Source organism: Crocodylus porosus, unplaced genomic scaffold, assembly GCF_001723895.1.
Source record: "Crocodylus porosus isolate Cpor-Errol unplaced genomic scaffold, CroPor_comp1, whole genome shotgun sequence".
In the NCBI taxonomy this organism is placed as follows: domain Eukaryota; kingdom Metazoa; phylum Chordata; order Crocodylia; family Crocodylidae; genus Crocodylus; species Crocodylus porosus.
The window spans coordinates 41,229,110-41,243,418 of NW_017728949.1; the positions used below are offsets into that span (position 1 = coordinate 41,229,110).

Sequence of the window (14,309 nt, forward strand, 5' to 3'; positions counted from 1 at the left end):
CCTGGTATAGTCATTCTTGTTCTGTTTCAGCAGGAATCCGGCAGGGTTGTCAGTCCTTTTTAATGGGAAATGCTTACACAGTTTTAGCTATTCCTGCTGGTTTTGTGACTCTCCATTTTTTTTTCTTTTCAGTTCTTCTCTTTGCTTATCATTCTGCTGTATGTTCTTTCTCATAGTTTTCTGTGTATTGTCGTTATTCTTCTTCAGCCTTTAGTCCCAGGCTGGTTTCACTGTTGTCGTCTCTCTTCTTTGCCATCCCATCTTCTGCTTCTACCTCTTACTCCGTTACCTTCCAGGACAGCAAACCTATTTTCAAGTCTTTTTCCATTAGTTTGTCTGTTTCTTGCCCCCTCGCCACTAGTTGCCCTCCTTATTTGGGCAACTATCCTCCCATCCTCTTGTTCAGCAGCTGCCTGTGTAGCCTCTTGACTTTTGACTTTTCTCCCTATCTTTTTTTTTTTTTTTAATTTTTACTCTAACCTCCACAGTTTTCTCAAGCAGCATCTCTGCTCCTTCAGTTTTCTTTTCCCTTAGTACTATCAGATGACACTCCATATACAGTAGCTTCTCAGGTATGCACTCAATAGCAATATACATCCTGTAGCTTTTGCATCAAGCCATCTTAATGTAAAGTCCTTCGTTTCTTCTCCACTTCTCTTTCAGTCATCTTCTTGTCCCTCCCTGAGGACTCCTTTGTTTACCACTTCCTGTTCACTGTGGTTGTACATTCCTTGACGGTGTAAGAGTTTTGTTTAGGTCTTTTAAGCTCATATAAACTGTCCATCAGCTATTATCCAAAGCTGTCTTGACCTTTCAAACTTAAGAAAGTGGATTGCTTCCTGAGTTGTCATCCCCATCCGGGAATACCTGTTCAGGTTAGTGGAAAACTAAGGTGTGGGAGTTAAAATATGCTACGTTTGCCAGATGTTGGAATTCCATAGCTGATGTTAGGGTCAGGTAAAGATGTTTTGGGGAGAAGGCAGGGTATGAAAACCTAGGAAATATGTATTGGTCTTTTGTATTCCTTCTCTCTCCCTCTCAACTACCACCTTCCATCTTTTTCTGTCTTGCACAGTCTCCTTCCACTGAGTTACATCTTCACCTGTCTCTTCCAGATCAGTTTTTATGTTATCTTCTCATTGTTGATCTACCTCAAATTCTGATGCTCTTTACCTCAGCTTCTAAAATCTGCCATGTGCCCTCATTCTGTACACTCTCTTATCTTGCTCAAGACATTCATATATTTTTTAAAGGTCCACAAACTCCTGATTGTCGTCTCTTCCAGGTTAGGCATTGGGCTCAACCTTATCTCTTGTAAAAAAGCTAATGTTATGAAACCAAAATTCTTGCATGTCAGAAACCAGATTTTTTGGGACATCAGAACAGATTTTGATGAAATGTAGGACAGCCATCCATGAATTCTCAGAGATGTACTTTGAGTCCTTTAGCATGAGTATCCTTACTTTAGCTCTCAGTAAAATTGACTCCTTTGATGGCAATTGGTAAAGAGTGGAGGAACTCGTGACTCCTTCCTCTGGGAAACCCTTTATGGTTTTCCACAAGAATAATATACACTTTTATTCCTAAGATCGTTTCCAAATTCCAGAGGGATTCTTTTCATGTTTGGCCAGTTTCAGATAAGTATTGTCAATCCGTAAATGATGAATAAGGCCTTGAAGTTTTACTTCCAGGGTGGAAGAATACAGGATCTCTGTTGGTTCTTTTTTCTCCATGCAGGAAGTGTTATTCTTGCTTGGTGACTGGTAAGTAGTTTCATGTGTGAGTTAAAAAAACATTTTGTAGCAGGGCACCACCTATGTCTCTAAGGCATTATAGTTCAGTCCTCTTATAATATGGCCACCTGAAGGGCAGCAAGAACGCGTTGAACAGAATTTTAGAACGTGATACATACGCTCTCAGTTGTGTTGGTGGACTGATGATCAGAGTTCCTTCCAACAGTGCTTTTAAGTGCAAGACACTGAATGGTGTCATTGCAAAATAGTCCCAGTGATTCCTTTCCAATCTAGATGGTGCATACTGTTGAAGAGGGGCAGGGAAAGATGACAGCATTTTTTCTAGGAGACGTCTGAGTATAGCAAGGAATTTTGAATTATTTGGGAATACTGTTCTTCTTCTGTATATTAAATCTGGTTCCTGCTGGGAAGGTAAATATCTGATTAGTTTGTCTGTGGATAAAAAGTCCTCTAAATCAGTGGTTCTCAACCTTTGGTGCCTTAAGTATCCCCTGCCAATTGACATGGCAAAAGTGAAACTGGAAATCGCACCGTGGCACTTGCCGTTTTGCTGGAGCAAGCTGAGTCCCACTTTTTCCACCACGGCCCAGGGCAAAGCAGCCTGCATGGGGCCTCCCTCCCTATCCCCCAGCACACTGATGCTGGGGAGTGAAAGCCGCAGCACACCGGACCTGGCAGGAGGGGCAGCAGCCGGAACTTCTGGCCTGAGCAGGCAAAGACCAAAATGCAGCACCAGCGTACCCCTTGCCCGTGTCTCGCGTACCCCTGGGGCTACGCGTACCACAGGTTGAAAATTGTTCTAAATCCTCTGCCAGGTGATTTGTGGATCTGATTAAGCAAAAGAGCAACCTAGCTTCTAGACTCTTATAGCACTTCAAAGAAATGTAATTTATAAATAGTACCTGTAGTCTCCATTTTTGCGTGTGAGGAAATTCTCTTAAGATTCTGTCTCATGATAGTGTTACAATATATAGTGCCAGTCTGGTTATAATACAAAGAGTAGGACTCCCAAAAAGTTGGTGTCTTTTGAGAGTTTTATTTTACATATAATATAGCATCTGTCCCATGAAAAGAAAAGGAAAGTAGGCATGGGTTCAAGATACTGGGTTTAAGAGACAGTCGCATTGAAAATTAAATTTTAAAAGTAGTTAAAAATGGGTTTGTGTGCTGTCCCTGACCTTGAATCCTTCCACCAGTTTTGGTGGATTTACAATTCCATGATCCTATTTTTTAATATTTTCTTTTCTCCTATTACTTGTGATAACCCCATAAAGAAGCAAGAAAAATCAGCTCTACAAGAAAAGCTACATAAGTAGTTTCCTTAACTGCTGTCAAAAGCATAAAGTAAGCTAAGTTGTAAGAAATAAGTTCTTTTTCTGTGATTTATTTTTCACCTTTTAAGTATTACTATTGCACTAGCTAAAAATTCAAACAAGTGTAATGCTAAGGTAACGGTACATCTTTAAGCTAAACAAACTATAAAGGAAATTGTTTTTCTTTTCTGTCATGTATAATATTAATACGTGGAGAAGTTTTCTACGATCTGCTTACCTCAGCACACTCGCAAATAAATGTAGTATGCCCTTGTTTTGTAGACTTATTCAGGATTTCAGTAAAAATAATGTCCTCAAAAAAACTGTAGAGGTGAGTATTAATTATGATAATCACTCTAGCTTTTAGTAAACTTAATATGTTTTTGAAAAATCAAGGTTATTGTTCTTTCATTGATTATCAGCTACTAGTATGTCATTTGAAAATTTCTGTGACATTATTTATTTATATGTATGATACTCTTTATTTTGCTAGTCTGTGTTGGTCAGTGTTGGGGAAATTCCTCATTGCTTTTTAGTATTTCCTATGACATTGAAAGTTGGAAAAGTGAAACACTCAGGCAGAGAACCTAACTGTCTCTACAGAACGTGATGCAGTACCTTATTCTTTTAGTGAGGCTGTGGCAGGTCTGATGTCAGTCACTTCAGAGACCTTTAGACCTCAGTGCTCATTTATTGCTAAAATGTACCAGCTCTGCTCCTGCATTATGAAGATCATCTGTCAACACTTTGAGATATTCTCCTTTGTTATTAAGCTTGTGATGCTCTACACTGTCAGGTTTTTTGCCAATTATAGTTAAGGTACAATGGTGTATTCACTGGATCAAAGTCTCACACTGGCGGTAGAGGAATGATTTGTAAGTCTTTATTCATCTGAATTGTACAATAGAATACCTGAGGAATGCAAATAATCCCTCTAAGGACTCAATAGAAAAGCTGTTAAAATGACAGTGTAAGACTATTATTATTCTGAATTGGTGTTTTAGCCAAAGTAATTATTTCTTATCTTGTTGTTCCACAGTAGTTCTTAGTTTATTAGTTATGATGACCATATTTACAAAACAAAATTTGAATCCAATTTTAGATATTATTTTTACAGATTTCACTTTACTTTGTGTGGTTTATGCTTTTGTTCAGTTGGTCACGTGGTACATTATTTAATCAATCTAGAAGTCAGCTTATTAAATGTTTACTTTAAGAAAAAATAGTGTATACGCACTGAAGTACAGTTTGACTAGTAGAATTTTTAGGTAACTTTTTGCGTAAAAAGCCAGTGCATGTCAGATGTGGCTTTTGATACCCATATAATTTAAGTTTGTTGCTTAATATGTCATTTCAGAAGTACTTTATTTTGAGGTTAAATGTCCTACGAAATTTCAGAAATATCAATTAACTGTGATTTTTGGTTTAGACACACTGTAGTATTAACTGTCCCAATATCATTCTTTTTTACCACACTATATTTTCACTGGATAACTGAAAGAAATAAAGACTTGTATAATGAGGATTGAAAACCACTGATGGCGTATTTACATAAGTAAACGATAGAAGACCAGCCTTATATAACAAACGTGTGAAAACTGTCGAGTGAACTTTTATATTCTTTGTCCCATCTAAAACCCTACTCAGTGGGCCATGCACTTAATCTCATAATAGCTCTGATCCCCTGCTATTTTCTTTGACAAATGTGTGTTGATGAACTTGTGGTTTAGTTCATTTTTTTTCTGAAGTGACATTTGCATTGATTATTTAAAGGATTGTAGGCCACAGTTTCAAAGCACTTTACCATAATAGCTGTTAAAACCTTAGTCTAAATCTTGGAGATTAGTAGGACTAAGAATAAGAACTCAGCAAGCGTAAAAACATATGCTGTATGGGTGCTTTAGAGCTGAAACATCTATAGCATCCACAATGCTATATTGAATTCTACACCTCTAGACTGCAAGAATATTTCCTGTACACCATACCTGTTATGTTTACTCCTGAACATATAAGGCTGTCATTCTTTCCATTCACACCTGGTATGAAATATTCCTCTATACATAATATTACCTGAATAAGGTTATGTTTTGGTAATTTATTAATGTTTCTGTTGCATTTCAGTATAGAGGAATGTGGCTGTATTTTTACTGTTAAAATTCTTGCAGTGATATTGTATTTCCTATAGTTATAAATGTACAAATTTACAAAGATAGAAACAATAAAACACCAAACCTTCAAAAACTAGTTTTATAAATCTAAAGTTCTAATCTTGCAGTTTTGAATGCGTAAAAATTGGATTACATTAGCTCACAAGGAGCAAAACTGTAGCTGGTGTTGTCAGTTATTGGAAAATGGAGAGATTTCTTCAGTTCTTCATTTAACAAAAAAGTAAAAACTATCGCTACTATTGAGGGGTATTCTCCTGAAGAGGTAATGGAGGGGTGGGACAAACCAGAAGAGACATGCGATCTTGTATTCATTAGCTGTGATATACTCCAAGATCAATAGCCAGCGGTACCAGGGTGCTGCTTGCTGTATAGGAGCTGATAGAGTCTGGTGTTCTTTCCACCTGAGTATCAGCTGCTTTAAAAGTCCCTGGGACACAATCATAGAAGCCAAAGTCAGAGGAAAAAGGAAAGATTTTATTTTACCTTATCATATATTAGGACTGTGACTTGGAAGTAAGAAAAAATCAGTTTACAGAAGCTGAAAGTTTTATAGAATCAAGGTGCTCCAACTTGCATATCTCTGTTATCCAAAGATTTTGTTATTTTCTAAAATTATTCATATTTCATATATTTTAAAGTAAAACTAGATAACAGTAAAATATTAATAGAGTACACCTGAAGCAATTACTGCCTGTTAATGCCTTGACCTTGGAAAGCAATACACAAAAAGATGGCATCATAAAACCGTGCAATTCTTATGAATATGTATGTGCTACTTGATAATAATGAATGTGGTACAGTCATGCATGCACTACAAGATAATGTTGTGCCCTTTTTTGTCTACAGGTTGATAAAAATTAAAGAGTGGGTGGACAAGCATGACCCAGGTGCTTTGGTCATTCCTTTTAGTGGGGCCTTGGAACTCAAGTTGCAAGAAATGAGTGCTGAGGAGAAACAGAAGTATCTGGAAGAGAACATGACACAAAGGTTAATTAGCATTCATTTTCCCTACACTTTATTATCAACTATTTCCTTGCAGTAATTTAATTGCTTGCGCTGATAGAATAATAAATGACAGAGTAATTACCATTATAAAGAGAGAATCTTCTCCTTTCTTTACCATGAGACAGAGTGAAAAGATTTATTTTAAATTAAGTTTTTAACTGTCATCTGTCATCTCTGTACAGTGTTTTAATTATAACATAGGTATTAGTTATGTATATTTTTGAGAGAGAATGATCACCAAAACTCTTTCTTCATCCTGGGGAATGGGGATGGTGGAGAAAAATTTGCCATCATTTTTCTGAATATCTGTAATAAATTTTTCCAATATTGAATTTCAGTCAAACAGTTCAGCTTTTATGACCTACGGTTCTGAAAATTGCATGAGACCAGAAGTACTGTGTGAAAGGATGATTTAAATTTACCCTTTCTTTTTGTGTGTTTTCTGAATAAACAAATCAAAATGCTGTCTTTAAGATAGTATAGCAAAAAGTAATTCTTTTTCTTCTTCAACTGCCCTGTTTGTCAACACGTTTGAAGGTAGAATAGGGGGAAGAGCCCATGTCTTCCAAATGTGTGATGCTTTTCCTGCAGATTGATTACTGGAGGCATTTAGCTGTTTCTTGTGTATATATTGAATGAATTGGTTTCATTTTATTTCAGTGCTTTACCAAAGATCATTAAGGCTGGGTATGCGGCACTCCAACTAGAATACTTTTTCACTGCAGGCCCAGATGAAGTGCGTGCATGGACCATCAGGGTAAGATTCATACTTATTCATCAGCTATATCCAGTTCCACACTATTGAATTCAGATTGATATCACTGACTTTGAAGTTTGTCATGGTGGCGGTTAGCTAGTCATTACAGATGAGGTTTTTGTCCAGGATAACTTTAATTATTTGTGAGCTGCTGAACAGTGAAAGTGGAGCTGCATTGATTGAGGCAGGTAACAATTGATTCTGCCTATTACATAGTCTGAATTTCTTCATCCTGTAGAATCTGTCTACCCTCCTCCTGTGGTCAGAGATAAGACGTACCAGTATTGTGCTTGCTTAATCTGTGTGACTGGGTTTGTCTGCAGTGAAATTGATGTTGCTTTTCATTTTGTATTCGCTAAGTTTGTTTGGGTTGCGGGTGGTTCTTTCCTCCTTTGCTTTGCTCGGATTACATTTTCAGCAATAAAAGCAATATAACATCATTATACTCCTCATGGATACACAGTTGAGCTCAAAAAACCTAAAACCAGTGTGTAATAATTCATATCTTTTACTGATTTGAATATGTGGAAGTGGTTAATCTTGATAGTTTTCTCTGTGGTTCCTAGTGTCAAAAATTATAATTATATATATTTTAAATATTGATATAGGCTGATTACAGGCATAGAGACTGACTAATGTATTCCCAGAAGACAATAAGCTGTGTTGTAGTGGTTTGCTTTTGAATGTAAATACTATATTCAAAAGAAGAGAATATTATAGAGATGAGTATTGAAAAAATATTGTGAAACGCCCATACTTACAAACTCCATATTACATATTGCAAAAATATCAAGTTTTGGAAGTGGTGTGTGTTGTATGTCTGTGTTAGTGCTGTGCTTTGATTTATGTTTTAAAATAATTTTTGCTTTCAAAAACTGCTGTAATTCCATTATTTTTATTTAATGTTACTATGGCTGCTGAAGCATTTCAACAAAAATTTAAAAACAAATTTTCTTACGTATGATAGATATTATTAACTTTTTCCCCCTACTTCACCCTTTTAAGTGATTATTCTTAGACAGGGTCTTGTACCTAAGTCCACAAAATACCATCAAAGCATGCATGTTTTGCCGCTGTTCGTTATTTGCCAGGTTGAAAAGCATTTTCTAAAAGTCCAGTGTTTTCAGTAGGAGCAATGCTTGCCCTTTACTAGAAAAATTGAAAGCTGGTTTATCTTGAGACTGATTGTAAGTATCTGTGATTTAATGTGCTAAGATATTTAGTCAGGTAAGCATCAGTGAGTAGCCATATTAACCCAATACATCTTTTATTGTAAAAACTATGCTTTACAGTGTCAGACTCTTTAGCACTTTAACATGCTTTATTAAGCAGCCTTTAGGTCGCCATTATTTCTCAGATTTCTTTCCATGGTTGTATGTGCACAGAATGTATGTCCTGTAATTTAAGATATGCAGCAATCATACTGCATTTTTTCTTCTCCATGAACTTAAATTCTCTTGTGATGGTTGCATGAATATGTGCAGTTATAATTTTAATTATTGAATTTTAGATGTAGTAGTGGGTGACAGCTTTTAAAAAATATATATGCATTTGTTCTATATTAAGACTTGTTAAAATAATTCTGGAAATAAAGTCATATTATCATTTGGTTTAAGCTACATAGCAGTGTATTTTTATGGTTCCAAATGTATTACTTTTAGAGATTCTGTAGTCTGTGTGAAAAGCAGAGAATGTATATTTAAACACAACTGAAGTCTCTGGTAATACAGTTTTAAAAATTACTTAGAATTTTATGTTCCTTGGATTCTGTATGGAGAACTAGAGATCGAAATGAATCCCACAACAGAATGCAATCACAGCTTCTAAAATCAATGCTGCTTTTGATAACCATTAGGAAAAACAAAGCTGCTTTTAAATATCAGTTGGTTTATCTGTGGTACAAGCATCTATCTGTGTCCCAATATTGAGAATTAGTCAGCTGTGTGCTTGACATTTTAACTGATACGAAACAAAGTTTCAGCAGAGCCTGAAAGCATACTAGAAAGGAGAAATCGCTCTCCTGTAATCAATCTTCTTAAATGCAATTAATTTTCTTCTGGTCTTTCTTTGACAGAAGGGGACGAAGGCTCCTCAGGCAGCAGGAAAGATTCACACAGATTTTGAAAAGGGATTCATTATGGCTGAAGTAATGAAATATGAAGATTTTAAAGAAGGAGGTTCGGAAGCAGCTGTCAAGGTGAGCTTCCCCATATTTTCCTTCTCCCCTCCTCCATGCACACCATTTTCCCATTTCAAGTCTGTTTTTCATTGGAAAGAAGTCCCTGGTGGTAAGTAAATCTGACAGTCACCTCTAATAATAGAGCACAGATGTATTGTCTTTTTATACTTGTGAAAGAATTAAAATACAATAACTTAACTAACAAAGATGTGACAATTTTAGTAACCAAGATATGGTGGCTGAGGGACTGATTTGATTGTCAACATTAAGAGCAAGAGTTGTTCTTAACTTTTGCATGCATTTATGGTTTTAGCTATTATATTTTAATAGGAAGGACCACGCTAGTGTTTTGGTAAGATTTAAAATGATTTTGACTCTATAGAATCAGAAAAGATATCTAACTTTCTAATTAGTTTAAAATCACTAGCTGTCTGCGTTTTTAAATAAAAAGTAAATTTATTTTCTATTGTCACTGAAGCCATTACCATACAAATTTCTAATCCAAATGTTTAAGGAACTACATTATTACAGAAGTGCATTTTTAAAGTAGTGAAATCTAATCAGGTTCTGGTCACAATCATTAAAAGCATAACATCTACCATTTCAGTTTTACCTTGATAGCTGAAATATTTTCTGTCTGAGGATCAAATCTATCTTTCAGCATCCTGATTTTATAGTGCCCCTAGTAATTATATGTAGCTTGGGAAACTATAGCAGACCAAGTTTTTTGGCTATTTTTTACTGATTAGGCACTGAAAACTTTTTTCCCCTTCTGGTACTTTGTAGTTAAGAGTTTTATTAAGATGAGAAATTTTATCTGTTTTCTCAACACTAGAGGGCAGAGACTGATTGGGTGCCCAAAGTTGTGCCCTTATTACAGCAGATAAATTAAATCTGATTTGCAGTTATTAAACATGGGGATAAATTAGATGTAGCAAATCAATGCCTTAAGAAGAGCTATCCTGTTTTTTATTGCTATTGTATTTGTTCAGTTCTTGCTTTTATTAGAAGTGAGCGATATTTCCCTTTTTCATACAGATTTGATGGGTGTTGTATTGCTTATGTAGCATTGCTGACATTTATTTAAAGGTGTATGTTAAAATTACAAATTATATAAAAGGTTAGTTATTTTAACCCACCTCAGTATTTGATAGTCCCTGTTGTATTGTGTTAAAGAATTTGAAAGGCTTTGCCTCATTGTTTGCTATTTGATAGCTTGAAAGGTATGCAAAACTGTCATTTCAGATTGAGCTTATTCTTAGGAGTATCGCTAAGGAAGATCATACTGAGCAGCAGGGCTTTAATAGGTCTGTTTGAACCCCAGGAAGTGAAAAAAAATCCCACTATAATTGGTTCATTGTGGCATGTGAACTATCTTCCAGGAAGGGAAGTGGAATTACAGTGGTACAACTAAGCCACAGCCATAAATAAATCTAATGTTCTAGCATCAGAAACCTTGTTGTGTTGCTGAGAATTGAATTATGCCAAGAGTAAGTTAAGTACCTCATGATGTACAGAGCTTAAGAATCTGCCTAAAACAATGTTATATTAGTACCTATTACGATCATGAATGTTTTTATTTAATTTTTTATAATGTAAGCATCCAGAAATGTGAGGTTTTGCTAAAAATATAAAATTATAACAAGATTTTGGTACAGATTTATAATGCATCAGTAGAGTATGCACATTTGCATTGCCAATAACAAACTTTTTAAAACTGAAGTAAAATAAAATCTTTGTTTTAAAAAAAATGATATTACATGGATCTTATTAAATAGACTATCTTGGGCTATAAGCAATATTCATTACCTTACATTGCCTTTCTAAGCTGAATTTGGATGCATTTTGGAGTAATCCGAAATAACAGTAGTAATGAGAGTTGCTTGCTTTGTATGTTATCAAGTTGATCGATTTTTAAGTTTGATTTTGTGTGTCTAACACCAGTACAGCATAACTAATTTAATGCCAGTGCTGTGAACTATACACTGAATAGCTCTGTGTGGGCTTTGTAGTCTACAGGGATATCACATTATTAGCAATCATATCTGCTTAGGCAAAGCTGGCTTCTACAGATGGCTGCTTTCAAGTGCAAATGAACTGGTTAGACGTGTCTTGTTTAATACATACTCAAGATTCACAAATGGGTATTGATTTTTTCAACCAGTGTTTCTGATAGCAATGGAAATGGATTAAATGGTCTCTAGAGAATTTAAAGGAACACTGTCACTTTTAATTAATTGTAAACTGGTGAAAAAACCCCCCAAACAAAACACACAAACTTACATTAGTATGTCAAAATGTATTTAATTAAAGGAGACTGACTATACAGTGTGCAGTGGTATGTTAGAAAAAAAATAACATTTATTTTGTGTAGACCAAGTTATTTGTAAATATGTGTGAATAATTTATGTATTAACTGTAGAAATTCCATTTACCTGTGGTGTAGCTTACTGGTTTTTAACAGTTTTATTAGTGCTTATATTACCAAATAATCTAATTACTCTTGACTTGTCAGTATTATTGGGCTCTTCAAAGGGAAGACCTACTAATATGCCTTGAGAGTGAACCCTTTATAGTGTAAACCCATTTTCAAAAGAAAAATACAAAAACATGCATAAGCTTTTATTTCTACATTAATAAAGTGTCAGATGGGATAAGGTAATTACTGTGGCAGTAAGTGTTTGTTGATTGTGCAGGCTGTTACATCTAAGGTTTACTGTAGGTTAGAATCACCGGTTGTGCCATTGAACTCAAGAATGACAGCTACAAGATCATTGAGCTTCTAGATTCCTAGACAGCAATATAGGAAACATGTTGCTCTGCAGAGCAAGTTTTTCTGACAGAAAGGTGTTAAAGTAACTATGTAGCATTAATCTGATCTATTCTGCTGTAACTAAGGTCATTAGTTAACAGCTTTCCTGTAATGGGAGCTTAGTGTGCCACCACTGTGACAGTGTCATTGAGAATAATGGCACAGTGAGGTCTTGCATGGAAGCACTTTCCCTTGCAAGAGGAAATTTCAAAACAGGAAGGGCTGTTGAGCTGGAGCAGTGGCTCACAAGTTTTCTGTGTTGTAGGTCCTTTGGTTAAAAAAAATATATTTAGTGATAGAAAGCAGACCACCTCCCCCCAAATTTTGACTCGATACCATCCCTGTAGCTAGTAGAACAGTTGGCTTAATTTTTAAAAAATAGACCAGAATTGGAGAGGAGAAAATTAATAAGCGTTAATGGATGTTGATGTTTAGTAGAGTTGCTAGTTATTTTGTATCTGCTCTATTTATTTCTTTTTCCTGAATAAAGGAAGTGGAGAGTAGGATAGTACCAAACCTCCTTTAGTCTTCTCAGCTTTCTTCTTCACCCCTACCCTTGCAGTTATGTCTATCCTTCTCTGTACTTGATACGCTTCCATTTTTTGTATCACCAGCAAATTAGATCACAGTTAAATTACTCTAAAGAAATACCCAACAACAGCTCTTCATTTCCTGTGCAAAAGCATAGAAGAGTGCTCTGCTTGAAAAGGCAGGCATGCACAATTACAACTTTTTTGCATGCTGAGCCCATCTTTCGTTTTTAACTCTATTTTTTACTTGATGGAAGAACATCAGCAGAGCACCTGGAAGGAGTCTGTATACTATTTGGTAGCCATACTGCTAAGATTTAAACCATGGGTTGATTGTCTTCCTCTATGACTAGTCTTAAAGTGATGATGAGCCCCTGAAGAAATTTTAGAAGCAGGAATAAAACCCCTAAAAGCTAAAAGAAAAATATTTTTAAGATGTATTTTATCCACTTCTATCTAACGAGTTCATGTTTACAGGCAACATAGAAATGTAACATTAACAGCATGTAATAAAATCTAATTTCAGCGGAGGGGAGATTATGACAGTTTGTAAAATCCAGTTCCACCAAATCAAGGTGTTACAACTGTCAGAGTCGTCATTTTTTTTTTTTAAATTTTGTTTTAACCAAAATTTATAATACTTTTAAATTGGGGTTTTCTTTTATATGCTTGTGGTTAAAGTAGTAATTCATTTCTTTCCTGTCTTTTCTATTTTCAGGCTGCTGGAAAATACAGACAACAAGGCAGAAATTACATAGTTGAGGATGGAGATATTATCTTCTTTAAATTTAATACACCTCAGCAACCCAAGAAGAAATGAATATCATATGTTGTTCATTGATCAGAAATAAACTGTGCTGCTTCAAAAGGCATATGAATTTTTATTTAGACAGGAATATCTGAAAACAGAAAACATACAGTATATATCTAGGGAAAAATCCCCCCCAAATTGAAATTACTTGTTTGTTTTGAATTAAAATATGGCACCTCCAGTGAACACACAAGTTCACTAAATGTGAACAGCTTTGAATTTCAAACGATTAAGACCCTGCTCCAAATTGTAGAAGCTTTTCAGGAACCATATTACTCTCATGATACTTCATTAATCTCCATCATGTATGCCAAGCCTGACACGTTTGACAGTGAGGACAATGTGGCTTGCTCCTTTTTGAATCTACAGATAATGCATGTTTTACAGTACTCCAGATGTCTACACTCAATAAAACATTTGACAAAACCAGCCTTGGTGTGTTTGGGGATGTCTGTATTGACTGACTGTGGTGTGCTGAATGTGATACGGCACCTGGTGGCTGCTGATTACAGAATTTTAAGACATGTGTATGATACAGTAACTGGCAGTATGGGGCAGCTGCAATTGTATCTTAAAAGTGTGTCTTTCATGGGAACTGGAAGATTAGGATGCCACTGATTTGTCTCAAAAAAGTTAATGAATTTGTAGATGGGCATTTATTGAAAGATGATAGTAATGATAATAAAAAGGACACAGCATAAGTGATTTTGACTGCTGAGAGCAATATATATGTGTGTGTGTGTGTGTATATATATATAAAATTTGTTTTCTCTTTGAGGCTGGAGCTTTTTTGCTTAGATTGTTTTGAAAGGAGTATTATTAAATTGTGGGGGTTGACCAAGTGGAGTTTGTTGTATGTAGCCTTCTCAGATCAAGTTTTCAGGCCATTAGAAACAGACATCTACTTAAAAGTGGAAAGAGGTAATCACTCTAGTCTGTAGTCAGGCAAAAGGTGCGGGAGAGTGGCATCTTAGAAACTA

General features: G+C 35.5%; 1 protein-coding gene across 1 annotated transcript in view; it reads left to right on the forward strand.

The window, feature by feature from the left end:
• OLA1 (Obg like ATPase 1) overlaps positions 1–13,759 on the forward strand; it is a 170,373-nt gene extending 156,614 nt beyond the window's left edge. The window contains exons 8-11 of the mRNA XM_019554127.1: positions 6,082–6,222; positions 6,901–6,997; positions 9,072–9,194; positions 13,237–13,759. Coding sequence (XP_019409672.1) covers positions 6,082–6,222; positions 6,901–6,997; positions 9,072–9,194; positions 13,237–13,338 — 463 coding nt within the window. The 3' untranslated portion in view covers positions 13,339–13,759. The remainder of the gene's footprint in view (positions 1–6,081; positions 6,223–6,900; positions 6,998–9,071; positions 9,195–13,236) is intronic.
• The last annotated feature ends 550 nt before the right edge of the window (positions 13,760–14,309 follow it).